Source organism: Tinamus guttatus, unplaced genomic scaffold (genome assembly GCF_059628265.1).
Source record: "Tinamus guttatus ecotype Peru unplaced genomic scaffold, ASM5962826v1 Tinamus_guttatus_pri_ptg001602l, whole genome shotgun sequence".
Lineage (NCBI taxonomy): Eukaryota > Metazoa > Chordata > Aves > Tinamiformes > Tinamidae > Tinamus > Tinamus guttatus.
In genome coordinates, this window is record NW_028290136.1 from 3,793,264 (window position 1) to 3,807,336 (window position 14,073).

Consider the following 14,073-nt stretch of genomic DNA (forward strand, 5'->3'; position numbering starts at 1 on the left):
GTAGGAGTAAAGCCTGTTTTCCTCAATATGCTGCACAAGTAAGGGTTCAATGGTGTGTTATTAAGTTGTTTTGCTGTCTTTAATGGACAAATACCAGAATCATCTTTATTGGACTGTGCGAAAGTATGGGCATGCTCTGTGTGCTAAGTTGCTGTTGAAATCTGCTTTAAGATGTTTGCAGTTCAGTCTGAGGTAAAATGACATCGAAGTACAAGCTCTAAAATATGATGTTATCCTTCAGGCTGAAATATGTTGTGTTTTAATTCAGTTACTCTTGATAACAGTGGCTTTCAACAGAGTTTATGACTGTGCCTTCACACGGGGTACCACTCCGGAGGCTGGAGAAGAGTATTTCTCAGCGGATGACTGAGGATCTTCCTGTGCTTTAATGTAGAGTAATAGTATGAGAGGTCTCCACATATTAAATTAATTCTTTATTAAAATGATTGTTGGGTGCCGTAACTGCCTGTGTTAAAAGTGTAGCACCAAACACTTGGAATTTTTGTTATCTGTTCTAATCTGTTTTTTTTTTTTTTTTTTCCTTTGCCTCTTCTGACTTTTAAATAAACTGCTATGATTTAAATGGGGGATGTAAATTTTTTTAAAATGTTATATTTATATGGCATATTGTCTCCCTGCTATGCTTCTTTCCCTGTTTTTGGTGTAGTGACTTCAATACAACCAAAGAGATACATTTTTCACAGTGCGGAAGAGTCAAAACACTGTGACTTGTGGGACTAGTCATTATAGCAGTATTAAATGAGTTAGTTGGAAGTGCACTTCCTGGTGCTTTGTTCATGTTCTCATTTCTGTGTCATAAACTTCAGAATGATATATGAGTAAGCGCTGAGAGAGACGGGAGGAACTGAACTTGGTACTGATACCATATGGGTGGTTGCCAGAATATTCTTTCTTTAACTCTCATGTTGTTAGTGAGTGAGCACTAACTTAATCTTAGTCTGTGTAGCATTCGTGTTAATGAGTAGTTGCCACTGTGTAATAGTTGAGAATGTATTGAGAGACTATTAAGATCTGGTTTCATGCTATATCCTACATTATACCCTCTCTTGAAATACTTCTGACATTTTTTTCCCCTGGTTTGGCATTTTTCCAGCGGAGAGCTGAGAACAAAGCTGGATGAAGCTTTTGATTGTGATGACTTTCTGTTTCTTTGTAGGTTGACACTTTATTTCCAAACACTTGAATTATTTCAGCATTTCTGACAAAGGAAGATGACCTCTACTGTAGTAAGTAAACAAAACATTCTCCTCTCTATTATTTTTTTTAATGGGCCTATAAAGTGTTTTTAAATGTGAATGTAAGCATTTCTTCCATTTTCTTTTATGCAATATGGGAAAGATACACTGTAAAAGAGGTGAAAGAGACTTGAAATAGCTACTTTATCACCTGCTCAAATACTACTGTGAGGGTTTTGTACTTTTAGAACTTGTATTTGAGGGACAGATTGGAATGGCTTCTAACTAGTTCTTAGAGGTCTTCCAAGGTCTTGTGGGTCAATGTGTCTCAGAAATGGCTTAGGTATGGCTAGTCCTGGCATAGGACAAAATGGGTCAATAAGTGTTTTCCCTAGACAGGGACTCCTGGATACACTGGCACTGTCCTTTGCCAACATTTCTTTTGATGGTGGTACTGCTTTAAACTGTCTTGACTCTGAAGATGTTATCGCTCTCTACAACTACCTGAAAGGCGATCTAGTGAGGGGAGGTTGATCTCTTCTTCAAAATAACCATGGGTAGGACAAGGGCCTCAAGTTGTGCCAGGGGAGGTTCGGGTGAGACATTAGGAAGAATATCTACATGGAAACAGTAGTCAAGCATTGGAGCAGGCTGCCCGGGGAAGTGATGGAGTCACCATCCCTGGCAGTGTTCAAGAAACGTGTAGATGAGGCGCTTAGGGACATGGTTTAGCAGGCAAGGTGTTGAAGGGTTTGCGGTTGGGCTCGATGGTCTTAAAGGTCATTTCCAGCCATTTTGCTGCTCATTTCCATCCTGTCAGATGCTCTGCTGAAATGTATAGCCACCTGGTTGACTGGGTTCAAGAATCCTTTTTAGGTTGAGTGGTTTGGATCAGGAAACTGATCTCTTAACCAGCACCATATATTATTGTTGTTATTTAAAGGGTGACATATTAGGCTAACAATCTGTACATCTCTTTCCTTATGTGAATTTGAGTCACTAATATGTGTTAAGTATATATGGTGAATTTATGTGTGGTGGTTTCTGCATTAGCAAAATTACATCTTTAAACTTATTTTGCCCTTTTTTTTTTTTCTGTCTTCTCCTGTTTCCCTCTTCAAAATGTTTTCTTTTAGGGGATACCACCATACTATGAAAATCATGGCTTTCAGTCAGAAAACTCCCCCCCTGCCAGACAACCAGTAGGTGCTCAGGCATATCCGCCGTACCTCTCTACAAATGTTCCGTCAGTGCCAAACTACGTCCCAAAAGTTGTTACCTGTCAGTCAAGCAGGCCAGTGGCACGTTCATCCAGGAGAGCCTGTGCACCAAGTAAGATTGTCAGGATTTTAGGCTTAATGCTTTTTAGAGGGAGTTTACAAATAAAAGGGTTCTTCCTTTCAAATTCCTGTATTGAAGGAATCCACGAGGACTGTCACTACTCTATGGATGAAAAAGTAGTACTAGTAGCTGGGATGCCAATGTAACTGGATAGGAACATATGTGATCTGGAGGAAGAGTGGTGGAATGGAGAAAAGTCTGACCATCAAAAAGTCTGCTTTTAATTTCTAAAAAATACAGTGCTAGAAACTACTTTTAGCTTTAGTGCTAGAAACTACCTTATTCAGGAACCTAATTTGTCTTTTTGTCTTTGTTTTCATTTCAGAAACAAAGAAAATCATAATCATTATCATATCCATTTTAATAGTCATATGTTGTATAATAGCTGCATTCCTCATTTGGTATTTTGGTAAGATTTTTTTTTGTTATTGTTGTTGTAACAGAATATATGTTAAATAAAGCAAAGATGTGCTTTTATAATCAGAAATATACATTTTTATTTTCCATTTGGTGCTAAAATTAAAGAGAGGAAACTCTTGGTCACCGGTCTCTTAAGAGATCAATTTCTGTGGCTACCTAGTTGCTCAGTTGTTTGGAATAAACACTGCTGCTATTGCTTTCCTTCTCTCTGTCGAATAAATGTGTTTTAGACATTGTGTGATATGGGTGATATTGTGTGACCTCTTGCATGGAGGGTAAGCTGGAGCATGACCTTGCTTGGATAGCATATTTTACAAGGAATTTCATTAGGAAAATTACTGCTGTGTATTGTCTCTGGAATTAAACTTTAGTTTAATTTCTTTCTTCACTGAGCTTCAAGTGAAGGAAGCAAACTGAAATAAATTTTGATAACTTAACCATAAGAGTATAGTCAAGATTTATTTTCTTTCTGGGAGCTGATGAAGTAACTCATGTACACTTGTTTATTTTATTTTCTGTGAGAGTTTTCCTTTAGAAAGCGTGTTAAGGTTGTGTCAGCCTAACCACATTGAGTGGAAACACAAGTGATATGTTAACCTTGGAAATCATCCAAGTGGAGTGACTGAGCTCTGAAACTGGGCTAGAGCCATTCTGTTCAGCTTAGGTGAAGTTTGTCTGGTGCTGTCTTAATTTCACTTTCAGTTAAAAACAATTTTAAAAGCACAGTAGAAAACAATTTACTGTATTTTTAGGAAACTCCTTTTTTTTTTTTCCTGTTGTAATAGAGGAAAGGGAAGCATAAGAGACAAGAGGGTTCATTTAAAACTGTTAGGATAACATTTTGTGCTTTTGTATTCTTAGGCCTTGTTTGTTTTTTACCACTTTGATTTATATTCAGCAGACTAATCTTGTTTTGAATTGCACTGAAAGCAACGGGTTGTAATTGGAGTTAATGACTTTCCTCCTGTTTATAAGTTCTATCAATGCAAGGTTAACTCCTTTTAGTCAACTTGATGGTGCTTGCTTAATTCAAGGGAGGCAACAGACAAAATCCAATTAGCTGCATCAATGACTTAATCTGGCTAGTAATGTAAAGGACAGAGCAGTAAATCTTCTGTCGTGTCAGGCTAGGTCTCCTCTCATCTCTGAATTTGTTTGATTAAGATAATATTTTGCTCTGTCAAACCCAGCACACTCCTTAAGATGTGAGCTGCAGTAGTCACCTCATGCTAAGTTGATGCTCAGTCTAACACTTGGGTGTTGCTCTTCGCCTGCAGTGGAGAATCGCTGTCTTGGCTCTCTAATAGAGTGTGGCTCTTCAGGAGTGTGCATGTTGGCCTCGCAGTGGTGTGACGGGACGATCCAATGCCCCAACGGCGAGGACGAAAATCGGTGTGGTGAGTATCTGCAGGTTGTAGGGGTAGGGATTCCACTAACTGTAAGAGGTTTTCAGCAACTTATTTGCCCAAAGCTTGTCTAAATTAAAACCTAAACCAGTCTTGGTTGAGGTTGGCTTGAAGACCAGTCTTGATCTTCAGTCTCTTTCTGGTCACACTGCATTGCTGATACAAAATGACTAACTTGGGGGTTTAGGCTGGCTTAACTTGAAATCAGTTTTAAAAATACTATCTCTTGAGGTGAACCTAGTTTGTGCAGATCTAAATGAGATGTAGGCTCTTGCATGGCAGTCACTGTTATTGAATTCTTAGTAGGACTTGAAGTGATAGTACTAATCCAGCTGTGTTCAGTGGCCTGGCTTTTCTTTTCTTACATATTAGCACTCCTCTTTCCTTGACTTGTCAGTGCTTCTTTTCAGCTACTTCATAGCTCCACTGTGTTAGAAAGCAGCCTGATTTGATTAGTGTTTTCAGTTGAAAAGATGGCAAAGGAAGCTTTATTGTAGAATTTAGAGTATAAGGTGTAAATGTTATTAATTTGTCCATTCCAAACTATGTTTGTAATACTTATGTTGTGTCAGTGCCTCTATGGAAAACTCTTGCTGTGTCCTATTCTCTTCTTCTGAAGTCTTCTGTACATGCGTCATGCAGTGTCAGTGTTTAAGGAAGTAAGCTGTAAATCTGTTCCTTTCACTTAGTTGAATATTCTGTTTCGTAGAAGCTTGTTCCATCTTCTCTTTTGTTTGACCTATTTTATATTAAATCCTTCTACAAATGTAAACATGATGACTGCTTCTTGTTACATTCTTGCTCTAAAACATTATCTGCAGAAATATGTTAAGATACAGTGTACTAATACATTACATATAAATATATTCTATTTTATTTATATATAAAATATGGTATATTAATAAACCCACAGTGCATGTAGAGAAAAGATTTTTAAAAATCAGACATTGAAGTCATCAGTGGTAGAATATGAAGGAATCTTCAGGGTTTAAAAGCTGAGATGAAAGATGGATGGAAAAGACTGTACTTTTGAATTTTACACTAGTATTTTTTTTTAAATCGCCTTACACAAGAAATTCAATTATTGTGCTATTTCTGTCTACTGGGTATGTATCCCAAACCTGTATAGAGGACAGCATTAAATTAGCATGAGTTAATTCATATATGCAAACAAATATCATCTAACAAATATCATGGGTAACAATAACTTTAAGCAGAGAATGACTATTAAATGTAGTGTTTGTGGTGTTCCTCCGTCTTCTTCCTTTTCTGGTAGTTAGACTTTATGGACCAGACTTTGTCTTGGAAGTTTATTCGCCTGTCAGCAACTCCTGGTATCCCGTTTGCCAAGATGGCTGGAATGACGATTACGGAAAGATAGCGTGTCAAGACATGGGCTACGATGTGTAAGTATAATCTTGCTCAGACTTTGCAAATATGTAGAAAGGTTAAATTTCCCTACCTTGGTTCCCTAAGAATGTCTATCATCTGATACAAAATGCAGTTGCTAATCTAGCTCACATGAATGCAGATGGGGCTGATTTTAATAATGACAGGTGTTGTAACAAAACTTCAATTCTGCAACATATCACAGCTCCTGGCATATATGAAGCATTTATGGTGTGGGATCACTCATCTAATGCATTCCTTCACAAAGGTCTTTAGGAACTTACTTCAGTTTAGTTTCAATTCTTTGTAACTACCTAATAACACCCAATCTGACTTTTAATCTGTCATTGTTAGTGTTATATGGAAAGCCTCTCTTGTTCTGAGAATACAACTAACAAATATGAAAGATCATCATAAATTTTTGCACCCAGTAGGCTAGCCAGATAGGCTCCACATAACTCCATAACCTACATTTTTTTTGTAGTTGAGATACTTTATGCTACTGCTCTCTAAGGTGCTGTCCTGTGGTATGCATGGCGTATGGGGCAAATTTTTTGTCAAGGCAGAGCTTCTACGTGACCACACTGCACAGGGACACTTGGTAGTAAAATCTCTGAACCAGCAATGACCAGAGTGTCTCCAAATCAGTAAGACAGCCTCACAGTAACTACACAGAGTGGTCCTCCACTAAAAAGGAGGGCAAGTATTTATTAACACTAATTATCACTGGGGCTGCCCCATGCAAATATTACTATTTTTGCTCTTTGGATCAGAAATTTGCTATGCTATATGTGTAAACGCACTAGTAGAAGCATTGCTTCATCATGCTCCATTTCACTGGGCAGGAGACTCCTACCATGCATGCGTATTAGATAAAAATGTCATTTTAATCTGATTATTTGATGTGAATCCGAGTTTGATAAATCAATCTTTAAAGTATCTGAGCTTCTCACGCTATACTGTGTTTAATATGTTGTGTGCTTAATGCCAAAAAAAAAAAAAAAAAAAAAGGTATTTTAGTGTTGTTCATGTCAGAAGATTTAGCTTGGTACAGTTTGTTTTTGCGTATTTGAAATCTGAAACAATTTGGTTTCTTAACGGATTCTTTCTGTTTTGCAGAGATACGTATTACTATAGTAAAGGAGTAGCACCAGAAACTGACTTTGAAAGCTTTATGATGCTGAATACAAGTGCTGAGAATATAGATTTGTACAGAAGGCTCTATACCAGGTATCTTTGCTTAACTTTCTTCATTTTTATCTGGAGCCTTTTCAGAAGTTTTAGGACATATTTCAATGTGAATTATCAGAGGAGAGTTTGCTTTTAATGTGGTTGTAGCAACTACTCTCCCTACTTAAAACTGCAGCTCTCATTTTTCCATCTTTCCACTCCTCATTTTCTCTTAGAGAAAATGTCCCATTCTATGCTATCTAGAAGATTTCCTTGTTGAGGAAGCAATCATAAGCCTATCCGGTCATTAATATGAATTTCAGAATGATAGCAATAGCTAATAGCTGCAATACGTTCACGGCAGTTGGTACTGTTTTTCTTTTCCTTTTTTTTTTTTTTTTTTTTTCCAAGTCACATGAACACATGGTTTGGAAAATGATCTTTCACTGCATAAGGCATTTTTATCATTAAACACCTCTGAAGAGTTTAGTTTCTAGCCTGTAGATGGCTGTACCAACAAAGGTCTCTTAGTATATCACTTCAATTTTTCCTTAGGCTCTCCTTCGTTTTGCTCCTCAGTGGGCTTACAAGCCTCTTATACTGCCTGCCTGTGCTAGTGCCTGCACTCTTCCACATAAAAATTTTGGTGAATGGATGAAACGACGGTAGCCAGATGGGTGCCATTAGTGTAGCTGGAGAGCGTAAAGAAAGGAGGCAGCCTCATCTGGAAGGCGAGTGTTGAAGGCAGGGCACGTAGCTGGGAAGGACAGGAGACAGCTACAGGGTGGCTTGTGTACACCATTGGATCCGCTGTGTGCCTAAAAGCCTCTCTGCCTTTTGATTCTGTTGCAGTGACTCCTGTGTTTCAGGAAATGTGGTTTCTCTGCGCTGCATAAGTAAGTGACTTTGTTTCTCACACTTGCCATCTTTTGATGGGTAGATGATTTAGCTGTGGTTCCCAAGCCTCAAACAGGGGATATGCAAGCTGGGGTGGGACAAGGAAGATACTGGATCCCCAATTGCTTTTGTCTTTATTGTCACCAACCAGTTCCTTATACTAATTTTCCCGTGATGAGACGTGCTGGCCATTGCTATGCAGTTGTGGTGGGAAGCCTGTAACATGTCTGCTGTGTGGCATGTGGCTGTTGGGTGGGCTCTGCTTTCCAAACTGTGATGATTGTGAAGAGATGACCTCTAACTATTTTCTGTTTTGTTGCGTAGCACAAAAATGTGTATTTATGTGGCTTGACAAAGATGTCTGAATGCAGCAGCCTTCAAATGTGTAGCAAACCACTGTTTTGTTGTCATCTTGAACTGACCTGGAGAAACTGTCCTCCAGACTACGTTGTTCCTTAACTAATGCCTGCATATGTAACCCCTTAGATTGTGGCGTGTCCACTAAAAACGCGAAAATTATGAGCAGAATCGTGGGTGGAAGCGCTGCATCACTGGGCCAGTGGCCGTGGCAGGTCAGCCTCCACGTGCAGGATGTCCATATCTGTGGCGGCTCCCTCATCACCCCTGAGTGGATAGTGACCGCTGCTCACTGCGTGGAAGGGTGAGTGCCAAACCCTGGGGCCGCTCATCCACAGTACCACAAAATAAATGTATTTATCTGCATTCATCTTCAGAATAGCTATTCTTGTCACTTCAGGCCAAAATAAAGGTTAACCACGTAAGACTTCTGGTTTCCCACTTTATAACTAAGTTGAATGCCATTTTTCCCCTCTTGAGTGCAGGTATTAGCTAACACATTTTGTTAGCTAATGCAGCTGTGCAGCTGTGTGGCTTTAAGGTGTTGAGGGAAGATTTGATTTAGAAGAAACTAGATGCAGATTTGCTGTTTGCATCCTATAGAAAGGAAATCTGATTTTACTTGGTAAAGGTGGAAATTAAATTTGATAGTGGTGTTGGGCTCGGATATCAGGCTAATAAGTTGCAAATTCAAGGTACCAAATTTACTTTGGCCCTTGTGAAGAAGAAGGAAAGGAAAAAACCTTGGAAGGAAAAAACCCACAACTCTAATATCACACAACTGAACATGTGATCAGTTTAAAGTTGGTCTAGATTTGTTACCCTGCAGCCCAAAGATGTGCAGAATTTAACAGCAGATACATCTTAAATTCCCCACATCTTTGGGCTACAGGGTAACAAAGTCTTACTTTATGTCGGTATCAGCAATAACAACGGCAGCAAAAAGCTGGTGTTTTGTCTTTTTTAACCTATGAAAACAGAATCTTAGAGGGCATTCAGAAGTCTGGTACCTTGTGTCCTCTGTCAGAATGTGCTATTAGCCACTTTTATAGGACTTGTCCACTAAAATTAAGGAAAAAAAAATAATGGTTGTTGTTTAGCTGGATCACAGCTAGGGGCTAAGACAAGGAAAAAAGACTTTGTCCTTAACCTTGAGAAAGGAATGCAAGTGTTTATTTTTATTTGAAGATCTTATTCCTCTTCTGTTTGCTAGCTTGGGCTCTGTAACAGGTAAAAGTTTTAGGAATGGCAACCGAGCGGTAGCTGGTACAAAGCTGGTTTTCAGTCCCCACTGTTTGCAGGACAGTTAGTTGCAGCCTTGGCAGCTCTTCCAGAGTGAGGTTTAACCCTGTGGGCAGTTTTCTACAGAGCATTTGTAAACTGCACCAAGAGACCATTTAACATACATCTAGCAAGTGTAAACGTAAAACGTAAATAGTTCTAGCACTTTTTAAAGCCTGAAATTTCTTCAAGGGTTCTGTTTTACCTCACTCTGGCTTCTGAATCTTCTGTGCTTCTGATATAACACAAAAGTAATACTACTGGCATGTGAGACTTAGGAATGACTGTTTGGTGTCTTGAAATCAATAAAGAGACCACAGTGCGGCAGTCTCCCATGTAATTTGCTAAGTGGCTAAGGGGATAGCCAGTGATACTTAACGTATATCAAAGAATTTTATGTATTTATTTTTAGAAACCGGAGTCAAGCTTTTCTTAAACTTGATGTCTTGCACTCAGGCTTTCAAAAAACTGATTCTGAGATCTTTGTTAAATTATCTCCCTCTTGCACTGTTTTCCTGTTTGTGGCTTTTTGATGTTTATGGAACAATAGTTTTTGCGCACTGACTTTCTCCTTTTCTGAATGTGTTAATTCATTTGGACTAACATCAGCAAAATATAGCACTATTGAAGTGGGCAGGTGTGGAGAGAGTGGCCAAAAGTAAATAAGTGAAAGGTTACTGTTTACTTTTGTGTTCAGAAAGGGTTGTCAAATGTACGTGCGTTCTTGGGGATAATAGATTTTGAAGTTGTAAACTGTGACTCCTTACCAGAGAAGCAAACCTTCTAACCTTTTGCTTTTTCTCTAGGAAATATTCTAACCCGTACAGCTGGAGAGTTTATGCTGGGATCCTGAATCAGCAAGATATGATCTACAGCGATGGACACAGTGTGCAAAAAGTCATTTCCCACCCAGATTATGATGCAGATTCTAAAGACAACGATGTTGCCCTTATGAAGTTAGCGGCTCCATTAACTTTTAATGGTATGTACTCTGCTCTTCCTAAAGACCAAAAAAAAAAAAAGAAAAAGAAAAAATTGTGATAAGCATATCCTTTAAAACTTACTAAGTTAGTCAAGAGATCCTTCTAGACACTTACCCATAGGAAGAACATGAAGTGTAGGTAGAGACATCTTGCTGTTTCCCCTGTGATGGGGGCTGAACACAGAATTTTCTAAGTAAGGATTATTCAAATCTAGTACATACCAAGGGTTTGTATATAGAAATTTATTGCAGAGGTAGGGTTAGCTTTTGACTTGTTCACTGTTCTCCTTCTAAGTATTGTACTTCTGCTGCAAAATACTATATGGTGCGTAAGAATCATTGGCTCTTATATGCGTAGTCTCAGGATATAACGTTGTGGCAACTGACTAAGCTTTAAGCCAAATATAGAAAAATGTTATGGAAAAAAAAGAGAAATGTTCCAAGTTCCTGCTCAGATTCTTTTTGTTTGCTTGTTTCTGAAACTTGTTAAATTGAAATAACCTTTTCTTAAAGGTGTCAGTTGGTTGTAAGCAAGCAATAAAAACTAGAAGACCAAGAATTATTTAAACAGAGGACTTTATACAGGTGCTATCTGTATAGGTGCTTTATATTTCAGTGCCTCAAGTTAAAGCTACTAGAAACAATCTGAAAGAAGTTTTCTGATGCTGAGAATATGGAGATTGTCTGTTTACCATACACATTTTTGTGCCTTGTTTTCCCATGCATTTAACACTTCTTGTATCCAGTCCCACTTGTTCTATTATTCTTTCAGCAGGATTTTGCAAAGAGAGTGCAGAAATCTATTGTGAAGGGCCCGTTGCTTATCTGTTATTGATAAAGTTGTTTGAAGATTTTCCTCTCCTTTTTACTCCTTTACTCAAAAGAGCTGGCATTAATTACCTTGATACTCAAAGAATTGGGCTAGTGTGGTTCACTGTGCTTGTTCCTCACTTTGAGGTCAAGGCTAAGCAGCATCTGGGAAAGGGCAGCTCCTAAGCTCTGCACTGCTGCCTACATGGTGCAGTTAAATGCAATTTCTCTGAAGTACAGAGAAAATGTGTGGTGCATATGTATTTATGTATAAAGTAAGAGCTGGCCATGCTCAAATGTTTCCAGTGTGTTTATTTTGAATTATGCCTGGACATCTGGAATGACAGCCTGCCACTCTGTTTGCTTTGTAGACAATGTAAGGCCAGTTTGTCTGCCCAATCCGGGAATGATGTTCCAGTCCAACCAGGAGTGCTGGATATCTGGGTGGGGAGCAGAGTACGAAGGAGGTAAGAGCAGCTCCAGGATGCTTTTGTACAAAATCAGTCCCCTTCAGTCTGACAAATACATCTCATGGGCTATAAGCAGAAAGTATGAGCCAGATCAATAAATACTCCATATTATTTGGGGTTGCAATTGGCAGGCTCCACTTCCTCTTGCTTTACGATATGCACTAGAACTTATTGACCTCTTGGAAGGGAGTTTTAATGTCATGCTAGGAGTCATACGCCTAAATGTCTGTTCCTATGTTTCCAGTAAGTTTTTTTTTTTTTCATCTTGGGGTTTGTGACAGCAATATTATCTGATGCTTGTTCTAATTTTGTCCTTGTGTCTGTATTTTTGCATATGTCTCAACTTCAGGCAAAACATCAGATAGCTTGAACTCTGCTATGGTACCCTTAATAGAACGTTCTAGTTGTAATTCAATCTATATCTATAATGGCATGGTTTTACCTACAATGGTCTGTGCTGGGTATCTCACAGGAGGAATTGATTCCTGTCAGGTAATTCATTTTTTTTTTTTTTTTTAAATAGCTGATAATGATGTGATTGATTATTTTAAGTCATATTATTAGTAATTTTAAAAAATCTTTTGCTAGTTATAAACTGATTGTACTAAAGAAAAAAAACTTGAAGTGACTTAACATTTTTGACAGGCTTGTAGTTCCTTTTGTGTTGCATCCTTTTAAAAGGAAGAGCTTTTGTTACGATATTCTGAATAGCTGGCAATGCTCAGTTCTTGCTAAAAACATGAGGAGGGTGAGGCAGGTGTTTTTTCAATGCTTTAATGGTGTGTTTTGTTGTCTTGTGCTTGAAAATAAATGAATAATGCTTTTCATAGCCACATAAGTACTCTAGTATTGCACTTGTGAATGGGGAAGTCTATAAACTGTCTCAATGCTTTGGGCAAAAAGTTTTCATGCATATCACATTTAATATTGTAATTGCTGCAACAAGTTGTTTTACTCTGGAAATTATATTTCTTTATTTTAAGCCTATCTGAACCTATTCCTGAAATGATACGAACTGTGTCTTTCCAGGTGGTCTGTTAACTAATGATATGCTTATGTTTTGTGCAGGGTGACAGTGGAGGTCCTTTAGTAACTAGTAAAAACTCTGTGTGGTGGTTGGTTGGAGATACCAGCTGGGGAACTGGCTGTGCTACTCCCAACAGACCTGGAGTTTATGGGAATATGACTGTGTTTACAGATTGGATTTATAAAATTATGCAGGTAAAATATTTGGAGGTTTTAATATTTTTAAATACCCCAGATCCTGAAATTTGAGCTTAAATATTGATAACCTGAATCTTGTCTGGCACTAAAGTTATTTCCTTGAGAAGTATCCAAATAATTGGTAAGACAGAGTCTCTTAGCAGAGCTGCTTTGTTTGAATAAGCCTCTTTTTTTCCCTATTTTTTAAACAGGCAAACAGATGACAACACTCTCTGTCCTTCTTGCTGATCGATGTTTCTGAGAACAAGCCTAAATGAAGCCATGGGTTCCTGGGATATTTATTCACCTTGCAGATGATTTTTCTTTCTGAATTTTATTTTTTAAAAAGCAACATGAAGGATCACACACTCGGTTCTGTGCTGGTTACAGTGACTGATTTAATCAATGAAGAATTATCACAATAAGCACCTCTCTCCTGAATGTGGTGCCTGGCAGAAAGCTGTTCTGCTTGGAGAAAGCAGAAAGTCAACTGCTCGCTCTGTTTAAGTAACTTTCACTGGATAATCAGGTGCACATTCATAATGACAATCTTGATCACAATTCAACTTAAGATTTTTGTAGTGGGATGTTCAGGCAGTTGGTTTAGTAGTGTTTTAAAATGATGTGAACATAGAATCTGTGAGCTGCTGGTTGGCATTTTAAGGAAAAAAAAAGTAATTTTTTTTTTTTTGGTATATATGGAATATATGAAGGGAAGCTTTCATGCACTACAGTAGAGGCACAGAAGAAACATACTGTACATTTAACCTGTTAAAAATCCTCAGGATCTTGACAGCTGTTGTCCAGGTCGGATTGTTCAAGGCAAGATCCATCTGGCCACCTCAGTAATTAAAGCGCTGTTCTGCCTTAAGCCACTGTGAATTCCCCGAGGGCAAGACCTGCCGTCGCTCCAGGCTGTAGCAGGGAGCAGTGAAATAAGGGTCCTGCTGGGGAGGTCGGTACCTGCACACATCAGAGCATGCCTCCCAAAGGGCAAGGTTTGCTCAGTCTACGGCTGTGTTGCAAGCTGTAGGCCTCAGGTTGCAGCTGTGCATACACAGGCTGGATGCTATGTGCAAAGAACACAGATCTGTGTCTGCCTAACCAGATGACTACCTCATTTATTAAATTTGGCTTTTAATTCCTTAAAG

At 38.6% G+C, this 14,073-nt stretch overlaps 1 protein-coding gene across 1 annotated transcript; it reads left to right on the forward strand.

The window, feature by feature from the left end:
• The first annotated feature begins 1,090 nt into the window (after positions 1-1,090).
• On the forward strand, positions 1,091-13,852 carry TMPRSS2 (transmembrane serine protease 2). The gene is made up of 13 exons (XM_010212108.2): positions 1,091-1,247; positions 2,333-2,528; positions 2,863-2,946; positions 4,235-4,354; positions 5,640-5,769; positions 6,872-6,982; positions 7,775-7,818; positions 8,306-8,480; positions 10,264-10,439; positions 11,621-11,716; positions 12,069-12,211; positions 12,788-12,940; positions 13,135-13,852. The coding sequence occupies exons 1-13, from the start codon at positions 1,233-1,235 to the stop codon at positions 13,144-13,146; spliced, it is 1,455 nt and encodes a 484-aa protein (XP_010210410.2). The 5' UTR covers positions 1,091-1,232; the 3' UTR covers positions 13,147-13,852.
• Positions 13,853-14,073: the final 221 nt, after the last annotated feature.

Coding starts and splice junctions, on each gene's coding strand:
- TMPRSS2 (XM_010212108.2), top strand. Junction 2,529..2,862: donor CAGGAGAGCCTGTGCACCAA/GTAAGATTGTCA, acceptor TTTTCATTTCAG/AAACAAAGAAAATCATAATC. Junction 6,983..7,774: donor TACAGAAGGCTCTATACCAG/GTATCTTTGCTT, acceptor ATTCTGTTGCAG/TGACTCCTGTGTTTCAGGAA.